Source organism: Ananas comosus, linkage group 10, assembly GCF_001540865.1.
Source record: "Ananas comosus cultivar F153 linkage group 10, ASM154086v1, whole genome shotgun sequence".
NCBI classification, from domain to species: domain Eukaryota; kingdom Viridiplantae; phylum Streptophyta; class Magnoliopsida; order Poales; family Bromeliaceae; genus Ananas; species Ananas comosus.
In genome coordinates, this window is record NC_033630.1 from 247,613 (window position 1) to 274,611 (window position 26,999).

Here is a 26,999-nt window from a genome sequence, read left to right on the forward strand (position 1 = left end):
TTAAAAATAACCACAAATTAATGACTAGGAATGGTAACTACTCACAATTAATGCATGCATGTTATCTTCATTTACGCATTTTACAATGATTATATAGGTTCTGCGATGCTACGATCGACTTAATTTTTGTGTCGGGCTTGTTTTGTGATGTTACTGTGCCGTATTAGTTCACCTTAACGATAATTACAAAAAACGTTACCATATGCTAATATGCAGATTCGGGTGAAGATTTTATATAGAGAAAATAAAAATTGAAGGCTCAATTTCGATCTGTTAATAATAATTGTGATTTGAAATCTATTTTATACTATTAACACAATGGTTTACTAGCTACTATGGCGAACAACTGCATGAGATTTAACCTCATATATATGTAAAACATTAGTTTATTTGTTAATGCTCGACTCATTAATTAAGACGGTGGCATTAATTAATTGGAGTGTTTGAGATGGTTAAGTAGCTAGCAAGTGATCTTGACCACTGCATGCATGGCAGAGCATGTAACAAACCACATGGGCCGGATAGATCGTATAAAATGAAATGCTACAAATTAATTAAAGGTGCGAATGGGCCCAGAAATGCCTTCCCCAGCAGGTATATATCAGGAGGCACGCAGTACACCTCTGTCTTTAATGATCTCAGTGCTATGCAAGGCATTAAGCATGCAACAGTGCATGGTGGAAACTTGTTCTTGTTAAACACTATCTCAAAGATGAGTCGCGCATCTTATTCTCCTCATTTTATGTATTAATCCGAGGTCGGCATAGGTGCCTTCTTTGCAGGGAATCATGCATGTGCTCTTCTGATGCTTATCATGTGCTAATTGAACTTGGAAATTTGTGGGCTTCAGCATGCATGTGGGGCGCACGTGGTTGTTCAACGATGCGGACGAACAACAATTTGTTGGCTTAATTAATTTCCAGTTAGATAATAATAATTAACAAGAAGAGTTATGCGTTTTGATGATGGAGATCGCTATATCAAATTTACGACAGATTAAAATTCGAATGGAAAAAATGTAATAGTTAGCGGGACTGATTATGACACCAATTAACAGAAGGCCCAAGGTTTTCAGATGAAGCAAGTCGTAGAACACGGATCGAGCTGGCATTTGCATTGGCCACTGAGCATGCAATCGGTGCTGGCGGTGGCAGGCCGGTGTTTCTTCGTCAGATAACTGTTAAGTCGTGCTCCGATGCATAGCCAACCGGACCTAATCCCACAAGGCCGTACGTAACATGCAGTAACCACCGACCGCCGTCCTGCAAACTCAGAAAAGCAATTCAAGGCCCTTTTACTCTCTGCTAGATCTCTTATTTCGAAAATCGATATTAATAGAATACTTGTATTATTTACAGTAGAGATTTATTGCATAGAGCCAAGATTCGGAATGTTTTTGTAGAAGTGTTGGCAATACTCTTTTCTTTCTCAAAAGCGACATTGCTTTGAATGCAGTCACATGAAGTTGCTGTCGATCGACATAGAGCAGTGGGCATAATTGGATCATTAACTCATTTTCCAGCATTTCCGGCCATATCGTATATGTGATGCAGACGCGAGCGTACATTAATTTAGGACTGAATCTCTGGTATCTGAGATAAGGTTCGCCACTGGCTATTATTATATCATTTATTTTATGAGTCAATTATTGCAGATATAGTTATAGCGTATATCTTATCATCACATCAGAGCCTTTATTAATGCACATAAGCCTAACACTCCTCCTATCTATATATGTATGGTTTTATTTCTTTCGATTTCCTGTCGAAGGAAATTCTTTTCAGAGAGTTGTTAGGTATCTTTTTATGTTGAACTCCAGCTGGTATAACAATCTTAGGTTTTCTTGACTTTTTAAGTCAGGTATTTTAGTCCACCTTTGTTTCGACCTTACTAGCGCGCAAACCAATGCCAAAACTTACCAAAAGGCCCATTCAGTTTGTGATAATTTTTCTCAAACTTGGTATGCGAGAGTTTTTTTTTTTTTTTTTTTTGTTGTACATCTATTGATTAAGCCACTTATACGAAAAGCGAGATAGAGCTAAGTCGACCAAAATGCTTGATACAATGAAGGACATTGCATCCTCCTTTTATAACGAAGGATTGGATTCGAAGACTATGTCACTATGCATAGGAAGTTCCTATAGAACGTAAAATAATATTGCTCGAAATTTACTGACCGTTTTTAGAGTAAGTGGCAAAGAACTTAATAGTTGGTATCCGAGACCCAAGTTCGAATCTTATTTGATTCACATTTCTAGCTAATTTTATTTTCTAAATGAAATAAACGAAGCAGGTAGCGTGCTACTTATCTCTCAAAAAAAAATATATTGCTTGAAATTTTCTTTTCATTAGTTAGTTTAGCAATCGAAAGGAAAACCATCAAATTATTATTTTTTAGGGAGAAAGATAACATGCTGCCTACTTTCCGCTTCGTTTATTTCTTTTAAAAATAAATTTAGCTAGAAATATGATCAATTAAAATTCAAATTTGAGATATCAGATACCAACCATCAAACCCTTTATCATTTGTACTGAAATACAGTCGATACCACCGACTGTTCCTAGAGTTGGTACCCGAGGTACCAAGTTCGAATCCTAGTTGATTCATATTTCTAGCTAAGTTTATTTCTAAATAAAATAAGCGAAACGGATAGGGTGCTTAGGGGTGGCAATCCGGCTCGCTGTTCGCGAGCCAGCTCGTGTTCAGCTCGAAATGAACTCGAGATCGGCTCGCTCATTTAATAAACGAGCCGAACACGAGTTAAGGTCAGCTCACTCGTGTTTGGCTCGATAACAGCTCGAATACATATATTTTATATTTACATAATTTATTTAATTTATATTTTTATATATAATAAATAATTATATATAATATATATTTTTATTATTTAAATTTTAGCAAAATAAAAATATATGCGAGCTTAATTATAAAAAGACTCATTTATACGTAAAGTTTTAACTATTAGATCAAAGTCTAATGGATAAGATTTTATAAATTTATTTTTTTTATATATTTAATATAATTTTTTTAATTTATTATTTGTTGGCCAGCTCGTGAGCCAGCTCGTGTTCGGCTCGTTAATAAACATAGCGAACACGAGCTGAATTTTTCGGCTCGATATTTTAACGAGTCAGCTCGTGTTCGGCTCGTTTACACTCCTAAGCGTGCTACCTATCTCTGGAAAAAAGAAAAGAAAAGAAAAGAAAAGAAATACAGTCGATACCAAACTGTCATTTTTGCTTTCCATAAAAACGCGTGTTAGTAGGAACCTCGAATGTTAGGCACTATGCTCCCACTGTTTTGCCAAACTGGTCCCTGCTTACTGTGGGCTTGGATTGAGATGTCCTTTATACTCCTAGTCGGGTCGAATGTGGTTCGTATAGGTGGTGATAGGCTAGAGCCTAACCCATTAGCGCTGAACCCAACACTTCACCCGAACACAACAGTCGCAGCTGCGAGAGGAAAACCAGCCCACGGGTTTCTTCTCCAACTTTTCCTCTTCCGAGCTGTCAAGGGTTTCAATGGCGTCGTCTTCCTCCTCCGAATTCTCCTCTGGGTAATTCAAACCCTAGCCATTAATTCCATTGCTAATGTAGAGATCAGATCCGATTTTATACGAATCGATATGATTAATCCTTAATTATTCTATTCTCTCTGTGGAAGAGATGTTGCCGTGAAGAAGCAACAGCGCCATGGCCCCCAATTCAAGTTCCTCGTGCCCCTTATTTATGCTCCGATCCTTCCTTTGAGTACGTTAATTTTCACTTATTTCTCCTCTTATTTTAGGTTACTTAATTTGTCTTTGCGTAGATTCGACTTGTAGTTTTTGTTGTTTCAATTCGAAACACTGATTGCTTTGTAACTTTTTGGTTTTGTTTTTCGTATGGATTCATTAACAGTTCGAATAGGTCTGAGGCACAATCCAGTTGTGAGGGATCGGCTCTTCTTCGGAGTTCTCGCTGGTGCTTTCGCTCACGGCGCATATTTGGTGTATCCTTCCTTCTCTCTTACAAACTCTATACTCGTACAATGGCATCATACTTTAATTTCCTTGGTAAAGTTTGAATTTTATGTTTAAGTGGAGGCATAGTATATCTGTAATGAAATTGCTGGCGATAGATACATTTCTTATTTATCTGTAATGAGATTGCTGGCGATAGATACATTTCTCATTTATCTCCATTAATTAAGTAGATATCATCTGGTAACTCCTTATAAAAGACCCTATAAAGAGTGTTTTGGATGCTCTTCATCCAACCAACTAGTTCCTTCTAGAATTTACATTTTCTTCGGAGATGATATTTTAGTTTAGGTTGACGAAAAAAAAAGTTTCCTTATTTAAAGGTTACCTTAGCATTAGCAGTTAAGATCGGCCGCATCTGTCTGATGTTAACTAGTAGATTCAAATATGTTGAGACAGATAACAATGTTAGATGAATGGTTGGTTGAATTCTTTGGTAAGACAGTTCAATATGAGAGTATTAGGCGTGGCACCATGTTTCTATGTGGTTATATTATGTGACTTTCACATTAGCAGGTTAGATTAATTTCACCTACATAAAAAGAAACGGACATATTAGCTGTGAGCAAATACTAGCTAATATTTAATCATCAAGCAGTGACAAAATTTCACCCTCTTAGATCTTTGTAGTTTGTAACTAATGTTTCCTTAAAATGCATCATTCTACCTCTGTTAATATAGTGTTTGTACAATATGAAGAAACAATGATAGGGTACTTTGTACAGGATAAATCCTACAACTTGTTTATCCTTGATATTTCCTCAGAACTGATCTATATGACATTGAGAGTAAGTGAACGACATTGAGAACCCCAATGCCCATTATTGTGTTTCATCGACGGCATATTTTGCTCTTACTAGCAATTCATCAAGAGTATGTACTTTGAAGTTTGTGCGCCGGTTGCTGTATGTTTTTACACCCATCTTTCTTTCTACTAGATAAGTTGCTTTTATTTTATATAAATAATTGATGAATGCTTGGAAGCTTGCTGCTGTCTATGTGATCATTACCATGCTGTTTATCGTTTTGGAATACTTGTCATCTATTTCTGAGAAAGTTTTGTAGTCCCGAATGCTAACGTGAGGGACAAGTGTGTCCGGATCAAATATGCTTACACATAGAGAAGTTTGTTTCAAAACATGTTTGACAGATTTAATATATCTTTACTTCATTGAGACTCAAGCTTCCATGTTCTTCCACTTATTGGTAACATGATTTTTTTACTCTGTCAAGATATCTTGCTTTTTGACATTAAATTCTAAAACTCTTAAACTTCAATACTGATCGGTCCTCCTTTTATGGTTACTGTGATTGTGATCCTCCTTTTGAATGTTGAAGTGTTTTCGAGAACATTGAACCTAACAAAAAGGTAACCAGGGAAAAGAAAAAAAAATATCTGGAGTTGCACATGCTTTCATAATAGGGATAAGCTGCAGTTTGTATGTATAGGGGGAATCGATGAATGACATATCGCATAGGTGTGATAATGTGGTTTTTGCTGGAGATGTTACGAGTTTAGGAAAAAAGTTTAAGGTAAGCTCATGAATGATTGAACAGTTGCTCTGTTTCTGTTTGTGTCCCTGCAAGACGTTGCTAACAGACTGCTTTTGATTGATGCCAAATCCTCGCTGCATATCATACACCGGCCGTCCGGCCGTCCCTAGAGCAAATGGCAAAGGATTTGGTGGTTGGTACTCGAGACCCAAGTTCGAATCCTAGTTGATTCACATTTACATCTAAGTTTATTTCTAAATGAAATAAACGAAGCGGATATCGTGCTGCCTATCTCTCAAAAAAAAAAAAACTATTATCCTTACTACAGTACAGATGTCATTATGTGATTACTGTTCCTCTCTTTGATGTTGAAGTGCTTTCTAGAATGCTAAATTATAAAAGAAATAAAACAAGGAAAAATTAAATACATACTTCTTCCTTCTTTTTTTTTTCAAGGAAATCAACTGTCCACATTCATGTACAGATGAAAATTTACCCTTGACAGTTCTATTCCTGGAGGTAGTGCGCATGATTCCATAATCATGATAGCCTGAAGGATGTACGTATGTTGGAATCCGATGAATTATACACTGCATAGGTGTAATGTGTTGTAGTTGCTTGGAAGATTAGGAGTCCAGAGAAAGTTTGTGCATGATCAGATAATTGCACTCTATAATTTGATTCTTTTTGTCCCATTGAGAAGTGTTGCTATCATAGTGTTTGGATTTTGATAATGATTGCTATTTTTTTGAATCGTAAGCCACAGCCTAAGTACTTCAGGAAAGAATTGACACACAAGTAGAAAAGCAGGTCAGAGAGAAAAGGGAAAAAAAAAGAGGAACACAACTACTACTTAGCATGAAAGGAGGACCAGAGGTTTTTAAGTGAACGAAAAACCGCTATCAGTTGTCTTGAGGTGATCTTCTTTTGGTCGAAGATTGTTTTTGTTCCGCTCCAGCCAATTGGTTCACCATGACTGCTATTTTCATATCTGATTATATCCTGCTAAATTGGCATAACAGCGTAGGCATAATAATTGAGTAATCTTATATTCCCTAATTAATGAGCTTTAATGGTGTGACCATGCAATTGAGGAAAAGGTGACTAGTTGGGTGCTTTAGTCTCTAAAATTCTCAAATTATGCTGGATAAATTTTCTATCACTCAGTTAATCAGTCAGTGTAGAACTGCTCTTGCTAGTAGACAAGTAGCTAATACATAGTTTTGAGAATCCAACTCAAACTCTACTCCAAAAAATGCCAGGAGGATGAGAAGCAAGTTTCCTGAATGCTTGAGATAACTCTATCATTTTCTTTTCCTTGCATAATTAGTACGTCCTAAGTATGATCTTTGATCTCGTAATAATATTAGATAGAGAAGATTGCCCAGACTCCAAAAAGATGTCACACTAAATCCGCATCTGGAAACGTCGGAACCTTTAATCTGACTAAGCGAGGGCATTACAAGTAGAATATTTTGGGACAAAAAAACATCCCCAGATTAAACCATTATTCATACATATATATACACCAACAAAAAGAAAAAAAATAATAAATTAAAACTTGATAATAAGCCGTTTCTCCTAATCACGTTGACGAATTTGCGGGAATAGAGAGCGGCGATCAACGACGAGATCCATATTAAGAGAGCGAACGATCACTATTTCAAACCTCGCTCCAAAACACAAACACACACACGCACGCACGCTTATTAAACCCTAACCCTAATCCCAAATGCTGTAGATCCCTCCGTATTTAAGGGCCGGACCGGCGAGGGAGGTCGGTAGCGAGGCGAGAGGCGATGGCGGAGTGGTACATGGGGTCGTGGAAGCTCTCCATCTCCATCATCCTCATCCGAAGCTCCCTCGCCTTCTCCTCCGTGAACGCCGCGTACCGCCGCGTCCGCCCCCGCGCCGGCGCCGCCTCCGCCGCGCCCGTCTCCTTCTCCGCCGCCGCCCCGCCGTCGATGTAGTCCGGCTCCGCCGTCCACCCGAAGAGCGGCGCCCACCACTTCCCCCCGCCGCCGCTACGCCCGCGCACCTCCGATCTCCGGTCGCCTCCCGCGGCGGCGCTCGCCCGGATCGGCACCGGTGGCCGGAAAGAGAGGATCACGCTAGACGCCATGAGAGAGAGAGAGAGAGAGAGAGAAGGCGAAGAGATCGTGGTTAATGTCGTTGTAGCTTCTCTTTTTTTTTTTTTTTCCCCTTTTTTTGGTTTTTAATTAATGAGGGGGTCGATTTAAGGAAGAGAGGGTGAATAGGAGGAGGGGCTTTTAATAAAGGGGAAGGGAAAGCGAGCGAGTGGATAAGGTTGGAAGGGGTGGGTGGGGGCCGAGCACACGTGGCGCTGATCCAGCGGTCCCACCGTGGGCTTTTTCGCTTTTACCAATTTCAGCACCGTCGATTTTCTCGATCGCCCCACACGCGCTTTTCTCTCGGAATCCGTGGGCGAAGGAACCCCGGGACTGGGGTGCCGGTGGCCCCCCAAAAAGACTACAATGCCCCCACTCCTTCGCTACCGGATGGAGGGCAAATTAGTCATTGTGAATTTAAAACTAATTTCCGTGGAAAAAATGGACGGTGATTGGAGGGATATTTTGGTCGTTCCGAGTTGTCCGACTATGCGACTTCTTGGGGTTGGGGGGATGCGTGTGTTCGCGAGCTCTCGCCGTCCGTCCGCGTGGAAATTTCGACACGTGGAAATTCGCAGCGACCTTAACGGGCAATGGTGTTTTTACACGATAGACGTGTTGGACCAGTAAAAGCTCCGGTCGGAGGAATATCTTAGTAAGTTAATATTCTCGGAGGGCGAATATCCTTCCGGAGGCAAAACTCAAATGGGTGGGGCCCGTGGGGGACAGGAACACGTGATTTTGATCTTTGCTCACGTGGCTACACGTCGACTGAATTATGTGCGTAGATTGACATTGCTATTGCCAGCACTAATTGGAAGTTTGAATTATTTAATCGAATATCTTTTTATTACTATTTTTTTTATTTATGTTTTATTTGGATACCGGAATAAGTTATGTAACGATATTTTATTCAATACCAGGCTTTCTAATTATAATTGGAAGCTAGGAGTTGATTAGTTGTTTAGAATGAAATAGGATATTCGGTCTCTAATTTGTTTTTGCAAAATGTACTGTTCTTCCAAAATGGGATTTTTAAGGAGCCAACATTAAACTTACGCTTTTAAATAAGCTTGTATTTTTAAATTACACAATAAAATCTTCATTATCAAATAACTTATTCCGGTATCCAAATAAAATCTTGCTGAAGAAGCATGTGGTATATGATGGATGAGGAACGTAATTAAATGTCTATAACGATATTATATTCGGCCTTCAAATTAATTTTTTAGAATAAAACAAATTATCTTGTTGGCAAAATTTGTTATTCTATCGAATCATGAATGTCGAGATTTTTCAAAGAAAAAGAAAAAAAAATCAAACTGTCACATTTATACATTTTCATGTTTAGTAATTAGATAAGACTAAACAAGGATTTGGGTCAGGACAAATCAACAATAATCGCCCTCACCGGGGGTACGCTTGGATATTAGAACATGACTGTTTTGGGCCATATTTTGAAGTCTTAAAGGCTACGACGAAAGACATTTTGGGCTCGATGCACATTAGGCCCAAGACAAATTAACAGGCCATGTAATCCACCTCTCAGTTCCATGAGGTGTTGCAAATTGCTGGAGTCAGGAGGATGGGAGGAGTGTTGGATTGATGTATTTGCCATTCAGTCATAAATGAGGTTTAGGAAAAGCAGAAACATCAACTCTGCCATGAGCCATTGAACAGAAGGGTGTTGTGTGGAAGCCTATCCGGCTTGCTTTCATATAAGTAAACAATTTGGTTTACACTGCATCCACTCCTCAACCCTGTTAAAAGTGGTAAAATGTTGGTACAAATAATGCAGCCTTCTGGAGGGCACTATTTTGAGCTGCGAATCTCACAAAGAGAACAAACTTTCGAGTATTTACCACAATGCAAAACTTAAGACCAGAATCCATCCTCCTCTTAAGGCAAAATTTTGCAGAGAGTACAATGGAAGAGTATTCTGCTAAACTCTATCATTTCTTTGCTTTTCAGATTTTCTTAAGTATGTGATTACAGTGAACGGTTTTGCACATCAAAAGTCAAGTAAATCTTTGTTAGCTACAATTCCAATTTAAAGTATACCAACATATATAAAAGCTGCATGAGGACTACTCTATGCTGCCTTCCTCTTTATCAATCGCATTCTCTGGAGACGCATCACTTTCCTGAGTTGGTCAGTTTTCGTAGGGCAAAGATATCCTCCTCAGACATTTGGAAATATGACGAAATAGCAGGCTCTGCCCCTAAACTTCAGCTAAGTAAACTCATTTTTCCACTTTACTGGGTTTCTGGACTCTCCTCAGGATAAACCTGCAGAAAAATTGCGACATGGCATTTCACTGGAAAGAAAGTATGACCATAATAGTCTTCATGCATATTTTTCTTCAAAAAGAAATCTCAGACATTTTGTTGATCATGCACGTATAAATCTTGAACAAGTCTGCACTGAGGAGGTTAAAAAACTTTGGCAAAATCTTTAACATGACCGTAATAAGATCGTCTAGGGGTATTATATACCTGAAGAGACCTGTCTTCATTGAAGCTAACAGTTCTAAGCTTAAGTTCCCCTCTACTGGTAGTGAGTTCATCCAGTATTTCAGCATCACACACCTCATCTCTGCTATCTTCACTGCCTGAATAAGATGTGTCTCCTTCCTGTAAAAATTTCATATTGTAACTTTTTAGTTTGAAAAGAATATTATAGCTATGATAAACATACTGGTAGAGAAATCAACGAAAAACATTAAACAACAAAAGGGAAATGAATTTAAGTTCTGATAACACTCCAGATTATTTATGTACAGCAATGAAGATCTCATACCCTAAATGAGAGGCTGCGATCGTGATGAACTCCAGCAATCTCTTCGTATTCAGCTGCGTCCAATTCGTAAAGGTGTTGTGGGTGGAAGAATTTTGGAAGAAGGTGCTGTCTAATGATAATCAGTATGAAGAAGGGCAGTGGGAAAAGAATTCCTGCTATTGGTATCCATGTCACTCCGAAACACAGCATGAGATATGCAAATTGGAAGAGAGTGAACACAGCTATTTCTCTGAAAGGAACCAACTCCACAAAGGATGCATGATCACCTTCTAGCACTCTGCCAAAAAAATATTAGTACCGGAAAATAGAAGTTAGCATATATAACTGCTGATTTGTCAGACAATAGTGAAGAAGAATTTAAATTTTAATTACTTGTGTGTTGTGTGATGAGTGCTCTCCTAAGATATTATCAATTTCCTATTACCAAGACAACTGAAACCTCAAATGCAGGTATACCCTGCAAATATGCAAAACTGTACACATACCCTTGCAAACTTGCTACTTGCATGCGTATGGACGTTCTTTTGCACATATCCATATAGTATCGCATGAATGCATTTAGATAAAGTCTTTAGCAGTTTGCATGAAAATATTGACTGTGCTGTGTATTTGCACTATTTCAAATGCTTGCAAGGGTATATATGCAAAAAATAAAATCCAAAAAAGAATAAATTGAAGAAGAAACAAACTTGTAGCGTCGTCTAGGGGTGATAAAGAGAAGTAATATCCTTTCCCAGAATTGATTTCCAGGAAGGCTATCAATGGCCATGTAAGCGAAGTAGCCCCACAGCACTGAGGTTGGTATCTTCTTGATGATTGGCATAGCTCCAAGACATGCACCGACCATCACGGACTGCAATAGATTGCTTAATCTCTGCTCATTCACACGAACAGGCAAATGGGCTTCTATGTGCTTCTCAGGATCAAATGGCCCTTTCGATTCCCCTCCCTTAGTTTCGCCTCTCATAACTGCATCCTTCAGTTTCTCCAGCTCTTTAGCCACTGAATTAGCCTGCATAAGATATGGCTTTTAATTTTTTTCAACTAATTGGATCATGCAAAAATGTATCAAATTTGAGGACTTGTAAAGAAAGAACAGGTAAATACTAAGGCTGTATTCATTTCTTTCTTCTTTTTTTTTTTTGTTTTAAAGGTTCTAAGGCTGTATTCATTAATTCTAGTAAAAAAAAATATAAGATTAAAGTGTGATAGTCTGACTCACATTATATCCTGCGTCCATTTCAATGAAAACTTCTTGCATTTTGCCATAAATTTCGGAGTTGCTAGCTTGTATCCTTATGCCCTCTTTGGCAGTTTGTACCATCTTCTTGTGAAGCAGCTACATAGACAACCAAATAATAAGAGATAAAACTAATAGTTCTTGGTTAGACCAGTAATAAGCTACCATGCCTTTAGAAAATTCAAACAAACCTGCTTCTTTAGAACAGCTAGACTTTTAGTGTGCATGGGGGATTGTGGAAGAACACCATTTGAAGGGGGAATCCCAAGTAAACCGCAGATCAAGACCTGAACATTTTGTTTATATTGCAAGGAAGAAAGAAGGATAGAAAAAAGTCATAACTTATATGAAGTGGGTGTAGTAAATAAACAGACAGAAAGGTATACCATGAAGCCTAGGACCAATATATCATAATGGTAGGCAGAGGGATTCTTCAGATTAAATTCCTTTTGCTGTGCCATTTGTGACGCGACACTGTGGTCAAAAAAGTAGAGCCCTGCAACCATCACCGCAGGGACAAAAGCGGCGAATATATATACCGGAGGAACAGAGAATAAATCCTGCAAATTGATCTCGTATTAACATACGGAAATTAAGTTCAATGTGCAGTAGATAAGCAAATTGTGATGGTAGTTAAATAAACTATCATCGATTTGATAAGGTCAGAAAAGAGGCAAAAAGAGGAGAATATCATAGTTTGAATAACGCTACAGAAATATGCTTTAAAACAAGATGCATATGCATTAATAATTAATTTGCGAAGTTTAACTTTTCTTGCATAAATATTAAAATGCCTTTGTGACGAAAAAGTAATGCTGCTATTATGTCCCTTCCGAAAGCAGACTCTTTCACTACTTTCACTATCAGGAGTAAGAAAAATTAGTTCTCATTCAACTCCAGTTATTGGCAGTTAGGTTTAGCTTAACAGCAATACTGCAATGCTAGAAGAGGCTTTCATGAGCTGAATACTGTTAAACTGGACTAGTTCTTACGACGTGACACATCACTATGGCAACCATATCTTCAGTATTCAGTGATTACGGCAAACTTAATGAAGGAAAAGAATAAGCAGAAAGTAAGCCATAAAATCTATTACCTTTGCAACAGTCCAATGATGGAGTGATTTGGACTCCCAAGGGAGCGGACTAAAGAGCCTCCTCGGAACTCCAGAAGGAACTTTGCTCGGAACTGCATATGAGAATGCCGTCCATAATAGGACCATGAAAGGGACTCCATAATCAGCAATAAAGCTTCTAAACCACCCTGCACTCAGCCAGTGAAAATACCATTCATCACATCCAAGATATCTACTAAAAACTCAACAAATTTAGATATTAACAATTAATTTAAAGAGAAAAATAGAAAGTTGACAAACCTGTTCCATATCGCCATGCTCTTGCCCTTCTGCTCTTTAAGGCAGTATACAGCACACCAATCGCGAATACAATTCCTAGTAGCCCATTTGTATAGAGCCACTGGAACTGGTACAGTGGTAGATTTTGGTCTTCACCTTTCGGAACGCTAAATTCACTCACTATTCCCTATAGTTATAAAAGGTTTGGTGATGGATATTGACGCTTTTATAGTATGAGGAACTAAAAGATTGGAAGCATGTTGCAAAATGCACCTTAATAGCTTCTTGAATGAACAGTACTGTGATCAACATCCCAAATAGTTCTCCAGCTATCCTTGTGAACCTGCTAATGACATCAGAAGCATTGAACATCGCGAGGAGAAATAGCATACAGGCGGTCCAGATACAAACCCTGTTAAAACCAGAGGAAAAGATTACACTTTCTTGTTAGAAAAATCTAAAGAAATTCAGTCCACGAAGAAAGACGAATTGTACAAGTGTTCATTACCATCCGGCCCACGCCAAATATAGTTGCCCCCCAAGATCAGCACGGCCTTTTGCGAAATTGTATAAATACGTGTACATGATAACAGTTGGCTCTGCAACTCCCACAATCAGCATGGGCTGTCCACCGAGAATTGAATGTATGATACCACAGATAGCAGTAGATGCTAATGTCTCGACTGTGCTCAGTGCTCCATCTATAGAAAGCCAACAAAATAGTGACTTGACTCATCTTATAATTCTAAAGCAAGCTGCAAACTTACAGAGAAGAAAGTAAAGCTGAATTTGAAGATATGATATTAGCATCATAAAATGCACTCACCGGTATCTTTACTCAGTTGCTCTCCAAAGGCGATCACGGGAAGCGCAGATGCAAAGAAGATATACATAGTTGGCGCCAATATTCTGAGATTGAGGAATGAGAGTGATTACTAAAAGAAAAGAACAAAATGAAGAACAGCAGTAACACACAGAAAGAGTATGAATAATCAAACCTGAAGCCAGAACGAAATCCGCCGACCCAATCTTGCCTGTAGCAGGGTACTCTTCCTTTGACATCATCGGCAATCCCTCTAAAAGGTCTCCTCACAAGATCCATCTCTGGACAAGAAGGCTCCAGAAAATGAGAATGAAAATTTAAATATAGAAGAGAACATAAAAGAGGTCTAATTAACTAACATATAGAAGCTAAAGGGAACTAAACATTCATTTTATATCAAAAGATTAGTTCCAAAGTAAGAAGTAAAAAGATATTAAGGAGGCAAAGTACAAACTGCAAGAATGAGGTAAGTGGGTGAAGATATGGATTCCTTGTCTAACATAACACAAGAAAATTTTCATACATCGACACATACACTGCCATGAAAACCGCTACAACGAAAACAGCTACAGCGATTAAAGCTAAATTTCTTAATCAAAAAGATTGAAACTAATTTCAGAAAAAAAAAAAAAAAGAAGAAGGAAAACACTGCAGTGAAAACAGATACATTTATGGCTCACGTATATTCTCGAACTGGGGAAACAAAACGAGTAAATAATAAAATTAAAACAACTTACCTAACCAACAACAGCTCCTAGAATAAAATCCAACTAATCAAAAAACGAAGGAAACCAAATATAAGAAACTGTTCTGCAGAACATAATGCACGTAATGTATATGGAGAAAAATCAAATTTTGTGCTAAGCCTTAATCTGTTGAGATAAATTGTCAATTTTCCTGTAGGGTAAAAATTATGTATCATTATTTTATTTTATTTTATTTGGTCTGTAAAATGGAGGATGATTCTCCATGCGGTTCGTTAATGGTATAGATTTTTTTTAAAAAAAAAATGTCTCCAAAAGAGCTAAATAATGACTCCAAAATATTCTAAAAATCCGTGAAAACAAATTACCATTAAACTCTTTTTCCCTTCCTATCGAATAGCTCCACAAATAGGAATTAGACCGGTCTCAATAATCAAATCAAAATATAAAACCAAAAAAAGTAGGAATTAATAAGGAAATCATGCGAAAATACAACTTCGTTGAGCACAAAGGGACTCCGATTTAATTGCTTTCAAATTAGGAAACATCATGCATATTAATTGTGCTCAATATATATTGGCCTTCAAAAAAAAGAAAAAAAAAATTGTTTTCAATATGTACAGAAACACAGGAAAGGAAACAAATAAAAACAACTAAAACAATACCATTTTCGAACACCAATAAGCCACAATACCATTCTCGATTCAATACGAGTTGGCAACAGCAGAGTCAGAAAAAAAAAATCAAAAAATAAGATAGATAACGAGAAAAAAAAAAAAAAGGAATTAGAGGAACGAGATTATAATGTATACCGATTACGAACGTTATTCCTCCCTCAGAGAGGGAGTTGAATTGATTACTAATTCCCGTAACCCTAACAATTTTGACGAGGGAGAGGAGGAGGAGGCGGAGGAGGAGGAGGAGGAGGTGGTTTTAATGGCGGAGGCGTGACGCCGAAGGGCGTCAAGCGAAATGGAGAGAGAGAGATTAAAAACGAAAAAAAAANGAAAGAGTTTAGCAACTTGACAACATTATAATCGGGGCAGAGGAGATGGACCTAATAGGATATTTATGGAACTTGAATTTTCTCCAATTTGATTTGGTCAAATTTGATAATCACATCGTTTTGTAATTCTTGTTGTCACCTACCTCAAAACCTTATTTCTCTTCTAGATGAGTGTTGCTACAGGTACCCTACAATCTATCTATACATATATACATATATCTAATCAAGAGTTCTTCGAAGCCTTCCCGCGTTTGAAGACAGAGAGGCTCCTCGTCCCCCCTCCCTCCACCCTCTCTCTCTCTCTCTCTCTCTCTCTCTCCCTCTCCCGCTTGTTCAAAAAACACCCGCGATGCACGGTGGGCCCATGAAGAGAACACGTGGCGGAGTTCTGGTGGTGGAAATGCTGGTGGTCCCAGGATCGCTTGCGCGGGGCTCGGGGGCGCCGGGGTCGGGTTTGGGTCTCTGTTGGACGAATTCTTTTATTGTTGCATGCACCAGGTGTATGCACTGTAATTTCCAAACATAACTAATTTGCGTAGTTGAATATAATTTAAGCAGATTAGCATGACGAATTATAAATGTGTTAGCATCATCTATTTCTCTTAAATAAAACTTCGGTCGTATCTAATAATTTAGATTTATATTTATTTTAATACCTGTATATGGTTTAACCTGGAGACTTACGCACCTGGGGAGGTGCATGCACAGGATTTTTTTTTTTTTGAGAAAAAGGTAGCAAGCTACCTGCTTCATTCATAAAATGGGATGAATTAAGCGTACAAGGTGGAAGCAACGACGGCCTCCGAAAACGGCAAAAGGAGAAAACAGAGATAAAGAAAAAAGAAGAAAAGAAACAAAGTAAGCTAGTACAAGAGTTAGGTCAGGTCAGTATACTCCAGTCTCGAATCAAACTGTTGATACGTCCCGCCGAGTGGACTGTGTTTGGGGGTGCGTCCCAAAAGATGACCGAATTTTTATCTAACCAGACAACCAACCAGGTTGCCGCCAGATGAGTTAAGCCTTTAAGTTTCAACACGTCGTTTGGAGTTTTCGATACTTTTGCCCAAAAATTGCACACTGCTCCTGTGGTATTAAGAAATGCATGGAGGTCTGCAGTAGAGAGTAGAAGGAAGCGAGGGGAAACGTAGGGCCGCACACGAATATTCCCCTGTATTTAGACCGCAAGGACGATCACCGCCCATCACGGGATTCGTCGCGTGGGACCCAGAGCGAGTCCACGATCGAGTCAAGTAGTCAAACCTAGATTGGCCCGAATGAATTGGGCCACCGCACATGAGATATTCGGACCAACTTGCGTGCCCCGCTCGTTGGTTGATGCGGAACGGAATTATAATAAGCGGTTGCGCCGAACTCATTGGAATCGAGCCAAGTCCCTGCTATTTCCCCCATGTATCTTAACAGTGCAATAAGATCCAAAACTGTTTATCAAAACCTTCCAGTGCACACTTACTCAAATTCACATAATGCATCGCTAGCACGTGACACACGACTAATAAGTCTATCAATCTCTGATACTAGGTTAAACAACTCGAACTGATCAACAAACTGTTAGATGGATATACATAACCTTACTACACGCTGTATATAGGTTATAGTTCTTTTTTTTTTTTATCTAACATGAAACAGTTATTATTATTCTTATTATTATTGTTATTTTTACCGACGTGCTTTACCCCCATTGTGGTAAGTTATGAAGAAGCGGCACTGTTGCATTAAATGCGATGAGATTTCGCGTAAGGACAATATTTGGTCCAGCTAAGCAACAGAGTGAAACTCAGCGGAGACAGGAAGTAACAGAAATTGGGCTCATCAAATTAAACGGGTGTGGCGGAGCGCAAGCAGAGTGAACAACATATACTGAGGTGATCCAGCTGGAAACGCGTGCCAGCTCAAGTTCTTTCCCGCACTGAATTAAGATTTAAGCTGGAGACGATTTATTTCTGAGCATATAAATGCAAGCTTCCATTTTTGGAGGATTTACATGCAACTTCACATCCAACTACGCGTATTCGAGGAGTATATGCTTGCAAAAGTTTCAAAATGTTTCGGTGTACACGTAAGAAAGCATACTTTCAAAACAAAGGAAAAAAAAGAAAGAAAGAGTGCTTCAAAGGCTTACACAAATTGCTGCAACTCACTGCTAAGGTCATCGCGACAGTGAGAGTGATTACCGACCGTCCCTAGAGCAAGTGGCAAAGGACTTGGTGGTTGGTACCCGAGACACAAGTTCGAATTCTAGTTGATTCACATTTCCAGCTAAGTTTATTTCTAAATGAAATAAACGAAGCGGGTACCGTGCTACCTATCTCTCTCTCAAAAAAAAAAAAAAGACAATGAGAGTGGTTCTTCTTAAGCCCCGTTTGCAGAGGAGTTTATCTATCTATTGTTCATTTGTGCCGGAATGTATTTGAGCTATTCACATTCGATGGCTTAGTTGAATCACGACTAACGTGCACCCCATGAATACGCGATGTTTTTTTTGTGAGAGAGATAGGTAGCATGCTATTCGCTTCGTTTATTTCATTTAGAAATAAATTTAACTAAAAATATGAATCAATTAGGATTCGAACTTGAAACCTTGGGTATTAACCATCAAGTTTTTTGGCACTTGCGCTAGAAACGGCCGGTATGAATAAGCTATGTTAATTCCATGCATGAGACTAGATAGCTAGTTTTCTGTGGGTTGTGTAGGTTAGGGGGGTTTTTGTGTGAGCTGATCTTATATAGCTCAGCCATGACGTACATATGATTTGATATAGTAATAGACTAGACTTTGTCTTTTGACGTATAGTTTGATTTACTGATAGACTAATTAACCATTGGCTTTTGCTGTAAAAGGACATCTTTCTCAAGAGTTGGGTGTCTAGTAAACCTTTTCCATAGAAAAGTCCATGATGAGATGAGCTACAAGTGTTCTCCGTGATGTTCCACTGGAACTAACCGTAGAATGGTGAGGGTGTTTCATTTTGCCACTACCTTTAGGGGAGAGAGAGAGAGAGAGAGAGAGAGAGAGAGAGAGAGAGAGAGAAGAGTTTTAACTTCATGCAGAAGCCGCCTGGCAGGACCAAGCATCAGCAAGAGGCTTTTATGTACCTGCTCGATAGGAATCGTGTGATATTGCTTTATTTGGAACGACATGTAGATCTGTGAAGAACATCACGAATACGTAGAGGAATTACATGACAAAAGCGTGAATATCCTGACAAGTGGTGTTACAATGGGCCTGTAGATCTGCGCTGATGTGAAATGTGCGCGCGCTTGTGGGTGACCGACAGAGAGAGAAGTGGGGCCTTTTAAATTCACACTTTCTACCAAAAATGCCAATCTAAGCTGAAATGGCACCAGAATTTCTAATAAGAAAATGGAAAAGGCCCAATCCTTTATGTGGAACTAGGGATGTCAAAAAAGCCGGCCCACGGCACCGCCTCGGGCTGTGCTGCAACATGGCACTGTACCATAGTTTTTGGTCCGGCCCGGCTCGACCCAAATTTCACGGCCGTGCTGGGCTCTCCCCCTGAGCTCGATGGTCCGGGGCCTGGCACGGCCAGCTTAAGCCGTACCAACCGGGCCAGCACGACCCGAATCCTAAGGCCCCTGGGGTCTGAGCTCTCCAGAAGCTCTCCTCCCAAGGTTGAGCCGCTGCGAACTTTGGGAGGAGCGTTTTTGGTCTAACGGACCAAACAATTTGTCCATTAGACCACAAATCATTTCAATTTTTATTTTTAATTAAATAAAACAACTTATTATTTATATTTTAAATTTTTTAACTTTTTTTCTAAAAGAATAAAATTTCAAAGGGCTGACTTGGAGCTCGGCCCAGCTCGTGCCTTATGGGCCTAAAGGCCAGAAATTCGGTAGCTCCGACCGGTCACGGCCTGGCCCTTATTTGGAACCAGGCCAGGCCAATCCCTTGCCCAATTCGGCCCGGCTGTTGTGGGCCGTGCCGTCCCGGCTCACACTACACCCCTATGTGTAACAATCTTTCGTATGCGAAGAACACATACTTGACGCACAGCGAAACTAGCTGTGCATGTCCAGTGCAAGACTTATTTTATTCCGGAATATTTAGCTCCCCAAAGAGGGTAAATTAACCAACACTACTCTGTTCAGCATGGTGTACATTTGCAGGCCCAGACAGGTTCCATTCTAAAAGTTTAAATAAGCGATGAACGCAATCGACATCATCAAATATCATTCATGACAAATCCGATACAGATTTAACAAGTTCATGACACATTATCACAGAACAAATGCCTTTGAACATGATCAACTAGAAAAGCATATACAGATCACCTACAAAGAACAAAATGAAAACAAAAATGACAAATTTCTCGGTCTTCCCTTCACCCTAGTTAGTGATCCTAGTTCTGCATATGGAACATGAATTTCTTGAAGCAAACCCATTCGGCGATTACTGATAAAACATCAGCTATGAAGGTAGAGTGAGCCCTAATGGTGGTAGGTTTTAATGTCTTCTAGTTTATTCACCAGTAAATATGTTAGCTCTTCCTACAGGTATGCCATTCTCCAATCTATCTATTTGAGGAAATCACAATTGAACTTTCATCTCATCAGCAGAAGGGCATCACGATTTCGTCCCAGTAGGCTCAGTGCTGTGGCTGCGATATGATGACCACTCAGACCGGCCATTTCAAGCTGTTCCCTTGGGGTTGCGTGCTCTATATACTTGTCTGGTAGTACGATGGGCCGCCACTAGAATAAATTAAAGAAACAGTATTATTAGCAAGCCGCATTTTCTTTTTCTTGTCAAAAAACAATAAGAGTTGCTGTAAATTTGTTTATAGGAAGAAACATGTCCATGTTTCAACAATACTTGAAAAGAGATGGCCGAATTTTTGTTATTGCAGTGTACTGAAATATAGGATTTTAGGTAGTAAAGGGGCGCAAGAGAGAGACCTTAACACTTCTATCAAGTAAACCATCGAGTGCAATGAACTGTGAGACATGGGAGCCAAACCCGCCAATAGTTCCTTCCTCAACAGTGATAAGAAAATCATGTTCCCTACATAGCTGTCGCACAAGATCGAGGTCAAGTGGCTTGCAGAACCTCGCATTAGCAACAGTCACTTGGATGCCAAGAGAGGCAAGAAGAGATTGAGCCTTTAAGCAATTCTGAACCATCACACCATAGCCTAGTAAAGCTATATCTTTTCCCTCAACGAGAACTTCCCCCTTCCCAATCTGTAGGATGAGGCAAAATTGGAAAATAGGTTACGAATTAACTTAATTGTTAAACAAAACTCAGGGACCAATCAAATAAACCTGTTAGATTCAGTCTTACTTCTTGCAAAAGAAACTAATTTTAGTTTCATGATCAGGTTAGTTAGTAATCTACACAAGAAGAATTTAGTAAATACCTCAATCACTAAATACCTCAAATTTCCTGTTAAAAATTTCTGATTATAAAGAACTACATTAAAAAATATGGATAATCAATAAAAAGTTTAAGGCATCATAAGATTCATGAAGGAAAAGAGAAATTTTGTTTATGTCCGAAGCTGCTATTTGTATTATGCATGCAACAGACTGCATAATGTTTTAACATCCATATGTAAGTCATGTACCACTGTCTAGACGTCAAGCCAGGTTGCTTAGCTTGATGATGTATTCCAAGCGAAATATAATAGAACCAGAACCAGGTTGTTTAGCTTGATGATGCACTTTAAGTGAAATATAATAGAGAAACGAGCAATCTTACCTCGAGGGGAGTCCCACAATTTAAAAGGCCATTTAAACCAACAACTGCACCCCGTGGATACCGGAAGCAAACTGGCCCATCATCAATGGATGCTGCAGTGGCCACCATGTCAATAAGCTCGTCTTCGTCTGATGGTGCCATCACAATCATGTTTGGTAAGCATGACATGAATGTTACATCAAAAGCTCCACACTGGGTGGGGCCATTAGAGCCCACAAGCCCGGCGCTTGTAATTGCAAATCGAACAGGCAACCGCTGCAAATCCACATCTTGGATGATCTGCAAAGAAACTTGTAAGTATGACAAGCTCATGATTTTTTAGTCAGAATATGGTCTGATAAACGTTTAGCGTTAGAGAAGAAAAATCTGAAGTGACGTTAATAAATTTAATGTTCAGTAAATTTTACAGATGTGAATACAAAATTAGCCGCAGATCATTAAATAATGTCTCACCATTCTAGATTTTCATAGCTTTTCAGCCACAAGAAGAACATCCACCCCATACAAAAACTTCACATACAGGATTAAAAAAAAAAAGAAGATAAATAATACCTGATCATATGCTCTTTGAAGAAAAGTAGATGGAATTATGCAGAATGGCTTTAAATTTCCACAAGCTAAACCTGCAGCAAAAGTGACAGCATGTTGCTCGGCCATGCCAACATCAAAAAACCTGTCAGGGAATCTGGACTGAAATAGTTGAAGTGATGGATCAACATTCATGCCCGCATGAACCACCACAATCCGTTCGTCCCTCTCCGCTTCTGATACTAAAGCTTCAACAAGGCAGTCATTGTATGTCCTTGAGAGGTTGCCATCCAAAAATCTAGGACCTGTCCTTAGCAAAGCTGAATATCAAGGCCCCTGGTGTAGGTTTAGAAAGAAAAGAAGGAAAACATGCTTGGATAATCTGTGCACTTTAATGATATTACATTTTTATCCCTGAGCTTTTCACCTAAGACTTTTCAGTGCCTGAAATTTCCTATGTTTTGCAGTTACATTTCTGGCTTCATCTCTGTCGTATAACCCCTGAACCAAATAAAATCACATGCTCTGAACAAGACTCCAATTATGTAATAATCAACCATCCTATCCCGGTTCTGAATAAAGGGGAAGAACATGAAAAAGGCTACAATGGTCATTTTACATGGCCTGGATCACATGCAGAGCAAGTGCCTTGTTGGATGTTGGATGGAAAACTGCGCCAACAATGCAATTGCAAATTATAGGAAAGTTTTGGGACTAAAATGTTTAAGCGGAAAGTTCAAGGTTTAGCAATAGTGAAATAAGTCTATCCATACATTACCCAAAAGAGAAATACTCAACAAAAATTATAGAGAAATTTCATTCAGAATAATCAGGTACCATGTACTTTGGGGGTTGTCTTAGTTCTAGAGTTATCTTGTGGCCCCTTATTCTCTTCTGTTATAACATGTATCAGCACTGGTCCAGTAGAATCCAACGTGGCGACCTCATTAAGTACACAAATCAGATCATCAATGTTGTGTCCATCTACTGGCCCAATGTAATACAATCCAAGTTCTTCAAAGAGAGTTGCTCCGAGTGGACCCATCATACCACGAGCATACTCATCGACTTTGGCAGCAATTTCATGCATACCTTTCCCAATCCTTTTTGTGACACCCTAATAGAACAATTGCAAGAACACAAATAAAGAAAGAAAGAGCGTCTATCAGTTAAATATACAGAAATTCAAGCCTCAAATACTAACTGCTTGGATGCTCTACTTGAGGTATTTGATTCTGAGATTAAACCATCTGATTTGGTTGGACCAATGAAGGTTTCTGATAGAAAATTGAGCATTTCAACACACAGATAGGAGCAGGAGAAAGAAGGAAACTGATTTGCTATATGCTCTTTGAAAAGTGGGAAATAAATTAGAGTACGATGCTCTTCGCTCAGTTTGCATGTGCTTTTTTAAAAGACAAGCAAATAAAACATGGAAAAAACTCAGTTGTTGTTATTATTTTTATTATTATTATTATTCCTTTTTTTTTACTTTGTGCTAATTACCGACTAACAAATAAGAGGTACTAGTTCCTTTACAATTAAAAATAAAAAATAAAAGTAGATACCTTAGCAGCTTCTCTGAATCTCCGAAATGATTTACTGGATTGAAGCTTGCTTAGAGTACTGGAGAGGACATTGATAGCCATTTTTGGTCCTTCATCTGGCTTAGGAAGCAGCGAGTGCCGGCTATCGTTTAAAATTACTACCATATTAGAATCAAGATAACCAGCATTGCTCATTGCCTCATACACCTGACCAGCCATTGTTGACCAATTACTTATAACTGTTACAATACGATTCTTCTTTCCATTTAAATCCCTTGCAACTGCCATGCCTGAGCAAAAGAGAATATTGTCCTTTTATGAGTCCTCTATACCTACAGAACATAATTGCCTCAAGTGAAATTAGTAGCCGATGATTTAGAGATTTAAGCAACTTATCTCGGTACTCATTCTTAACTATCCATGAACTAATCATTAAGAATAGGCACACCTTAGCACATTTAAGTTTTCATACTTGATTTTGGTCAAACCAAACTATCAAGAAAAGAAGCATTTAATTGTACTATTGGTCATAACTGAAACAATAATTTCAGTAGTTGCTATGTGAATCTACAACTAAACTTAGGAGCTACTAGTAATATATGACAAGAAAAAATGTTCATAAATTTTAACCAATATTTCAGATACAATTACATTTTACCCATAAACACACATATAGTAGTTGAATTTTCTGAATACTAGGTCTTACATTTAAGGTAGCGACCCAACTGTCAGTTAAGAAGGTAAGCTACAAACATCTACCAAAACTAAATTACACCATAAACAATTCAGTAAGTCAAATTAGAATCATACCAAGGCCGGCAGAAACACTATTACATCCATGTCCAGCACCAAATGCATCATACTTACTCTCAAGACGAGATGTGAAACCTGAAAGACCATTTTTTTGCTTAAGTGTATGAAAGAGGGAGCGTCTTCCAGTGAGAATCTTATGTGCATATGTCTGTTCAAGGAACAAATTTATTTAACATCAATGGCTCCATTGAGAAGTTAATAAACAGGAACTAACAGTAGTAGTGGAGAGAGATGGTAAAACTGAATGAAGACCCCTCAACTATAGGAGATTTTGAAATAGACCCCCCCACTTTACATGCTTTGATTGACACTCCAATTTCTCTCAGTTGGATGGACGGTTCTGTTAATATGAGCAGCAGCATTAGCTATTGGTCGTGCTATGACCCATTGTTTTTTAACTGAAAAGCAGGCAGAGCTGTTAAACATAATAAAATTGCCATTAAAAATATAGGAATCCCGGTTTAAGCAATGGAAATAATTCAGATCAAAAGAATCAAAAGTTGGGGAGGTGTCAATTAAAAATAAAAAGAAAAAGTTGAGTGTCCATTTAAAAAAGGCATATAGTTTAGAGGGCCTGTATACATTTTTACTCGAAATTTCTCACACCTGTTCTCCAACATCCCACAATATGTTATCCATTGGGGCATTGAAAACATAATGTATAGCAATCGTCAGCTCCACTGCAGCAAGACTAGCTTGAAAATTCCTACGTGATTTTGACATCATGAATGAAATCTCTGACCGAACTTCATCGGCTAATTTTTTTAGCTCCTGCAATTAACTTCAGCGGTATCAGTCATCAACTTCTTTTAAATTGCAACGACCTTTCGCCTCAAATCTAATTGATAGAAACAACGTGTCCCCTAGTACCTTATGAGACAGTTTTTTCAAATGACTTGGTGTATCAATCGTGTCTAGTAATGGCGTTGGGGCCTTCTCCCAGAAAAAATCACCAACATCAGGTAATGCAGATACTGGCTTAACCAAAACCTGAACACAAAAGAAGTTCAACTGCACATCAATTCCTGAGAATGAAACATAAAATACAAAACAGCAGAAACCCCTATTCGAATCGAGCATGAGTATCTAAGCAAATTATTAATTAAAAAGCACCTTTCAGGACCAAAGATTATAACATGAAATTACATCCAAAGCAGCAAAATAGCTATGTGAGATCATTAATGACTAGTCAATTTCCCACTCAAATAGAGCACAGTGTAATAAATCAAAATCTATATCTTCTTTGCCGAGCCTTTTTTTCTCATATATTCTATTAAATGTGCCTCGAAATTTGGTTATCGAGTTTGATTTTTTGTGCCCCGATTCGCCGTCCGATTCGCGTTATTCCGTTTTGTAATCTCTAGAAATTGTACTCCCTTTTTCATATAGTGAAGTTTTCTCCTCCTTCGGCCGTGGTTTTTTTCTGTAAAGGATTTTTCACGTAAATTCTTACGTTCTATTTTTTTTATTGCTTTATGGTTTGTCCACTTCACCACCGTCGTTTTCGTTTCTATTTATGTGCTCGTTGTAACATATTCAACCTTCTTATACCTCTAAATTTGTGAATAACCAACCCCAAATACTTTACACTCTCATTTTTATATTTAGTGTACCGTAGCATTCCTAAATTACTTCCGACAATTTGAAGAGAAAACAGTTACTCTCTACCTTCGACGAATGAATAGGCACAAGACTTTTGTTTAAAACGAATTTGAAGCAATCTCTTCTTAAGCATTGGGGGACATCGAAGAAGTGAAGTCTCAGCTTCGGGAAATTCGGTTCCTCATGATCCATTCCGCAGCCGCCAAGCGGACAGCGAGCAGACGCAGAAGCCATCTTCGCAAAGGAGAAACGCCCAATAGTCTGAATCCCCTCAATTTTATCAACTGGAATAAGAAAAGAGTTGATAGAGAAAATTGCAGCTATGTGGTGTTAGTATCTAAAAGGAATTATTTACTAGGAGGCCCTAATTGATGCAAAAAAACATATGGGAGGAAACAAGTAAATGGAAAATTCACAAAAAAATTCCTCATAAGAAAGAGAACAAGACCAAATCCAGAACTTAAACAATACAAGGTGAAGAAAAAAAAAAAACAAGAAATTGATTCGATGTAAGATGTTTAGGAGAGGAGGCATCTCAATCCGACCGAAACAAATAAGCGAGACAAATCAGCTTCAATCGGAGAGTTTGACAAAAATTAGCCGCCAAATAAGTCCGTTTACGAAAAAATCAATTGAGAGAAGAGCACGACAGTAAATTTGATCCCAAAAAACCATAAAACGCGACTAAATCCCCCCAAATTTCATCCAAAAAAAAAAGAGAAAAATAATCCAATAAAGAGAAAAATAATCCAATACTACGATGGACAAATCAGATTCACATCACGCAAAATGGGCATCGGTGAATTAAATTACGGGAAACTGGATTATTTCGAAAAGATTATGCTGCGAAATTATTTCTTACTGATTAATCTCGGTATTGCGGGGTGAAATCACATGAGAAAAATGTGGTATCGAGAGGGAGCTGGGAAAGAATAAAGCGAGTCGTCCTGTCTCGGGCCTCTGTGCGGAGATAGCGAGATGGTTTTAGAATTCGACACGGAACACGTGGCTAGCATCTAGTGGATCTGCTGATTCGTTTGGGATCGGGCCATTACGGGACCGAATTCGACCACGAAGCTTCTTCTTATCGGGACTGAACCAGATGTAGCTTGAGGTTCGAACCAGACCCGATGGCAGGATAGTGCCCGAGAAGCTGAGATAACGACTTGGGTATCTTACCGTATCGATGTAAAATAA

At 38.7% G+C, this 26,999-nt stretch overlaps 4 protein-coding genes across 5 annotated transcripts; 1 reads left to right on the forward strand and 3 right to left on the reverse strand.

The window, feature by feature from the left end:
* Window positions 3,371-5,204, forward strand: LOC109716355. The gene is made up of 4 exons (XM_020241739.1): window positions 3,371-3,557; window positions 3,665-3,750; window positions 3,901-3,991; window positions 4,788-5,204. Exons 1-4 carry the CDS (start codon window positions 3,523-3,525, stop codon window positions 4,816-4,818), a joined length of 243 nt encoding a protein of 80 aa, XP_020097328.1. The 5' UTR covers window positions 3,371-3,522; the 3' UTR covers window positions 4,819-5,204.
* LOC109716354 lies at window positions 6,919-7,769 on the reverse strand. Its single transcript, XM_020241738.1, has one exon. The coding sequence runs from the start codon at window positions 7,636-7,638 to the stop codon at window positions 7,270-7,272; it is 369 nt and encodes a 122-aa protein (XP_020097327.1). The 5' UTR covers window positions 7,639-7,769; the 3' UTR covers window positions 6,919-7,269.
* Window positions 9,521-15,548, reverse strand: LOC109716353 (boron transporter 4-like). Its single transcript, XM_020241737.1, has 14 exons — window positions 15,379-15,548; window positions 14,038-14,143; window positions 13,866-13,948; window positions 13,548-13,740; window positions 13,313-13,451; window positions 13,061-13,226; window positions 12,782-12,948; window positions 12,072-12,245; window positions 11,877-11,972; window positions 11,668-11,784; window positions 11,135-11,457; window positions 10,446-10,722; window positions 10,142-10,279; window positions 9,521-9,934 (listed from the first exon to the last, which is right to left on the reverse strand). The coding sequence occupies exons 2-14, from the start codon at window positions 14,139-14,141 to the stop codon at window positions 9,902-9,904; spliced, it is 2,010 nt and encodes a 669-aa protein (XP_020097326.1). The 5' UTR covers window positions 14,142-14,143; window positions 15,379-15,548; the 3' UTR covers window positions 9,521-9,901.
* On the reverse strand, window positions 19,747-26,778 carry LOC109716292 (probable 1-deoxy-D-xylulose-5-phosphate synthase, chloroplastic). Of its 2 annotated transcripts, XM_020241639.1 has the most exons (11): window positions 26,665-26,778; window positions 25,869-26,086; window positions 25,071-25,190; window positions 24,807-24,971; window positions 24,198-24,348; window positions 23,409-23,677; window positions 22,678-22,957; window positions 21,865-22,145; window positions 21,313-21,591; window positions 20,511-20,795; window positions 19,747-20,306 (listed from the first exon to the last, which is right to left on the reverse strand). In XM_020241639.1, exons 2-11 carry the CDS (start codon window positions 26,034-26,036, stop codon window positions 20,157-20,159), a joined length of 2,148 nt encoding a protein of 715 aa, XP_020097228.1. In that variant the 5' UTR covers window positions 26,037-26,086; window positions 26,665-26,778; the 3' UTR covers window positions 19,747-20,156. The 2 variants fall into 2 exon arrangements, with proteins under 2 accessions (XP_020097228.1, XP_020097230.1); XM_020241641.1 differs by lacking the exons at window positions 25,869-26,086; window positions 26,665-26,778 and having other exon boundaries at window positions 24,807-24,981.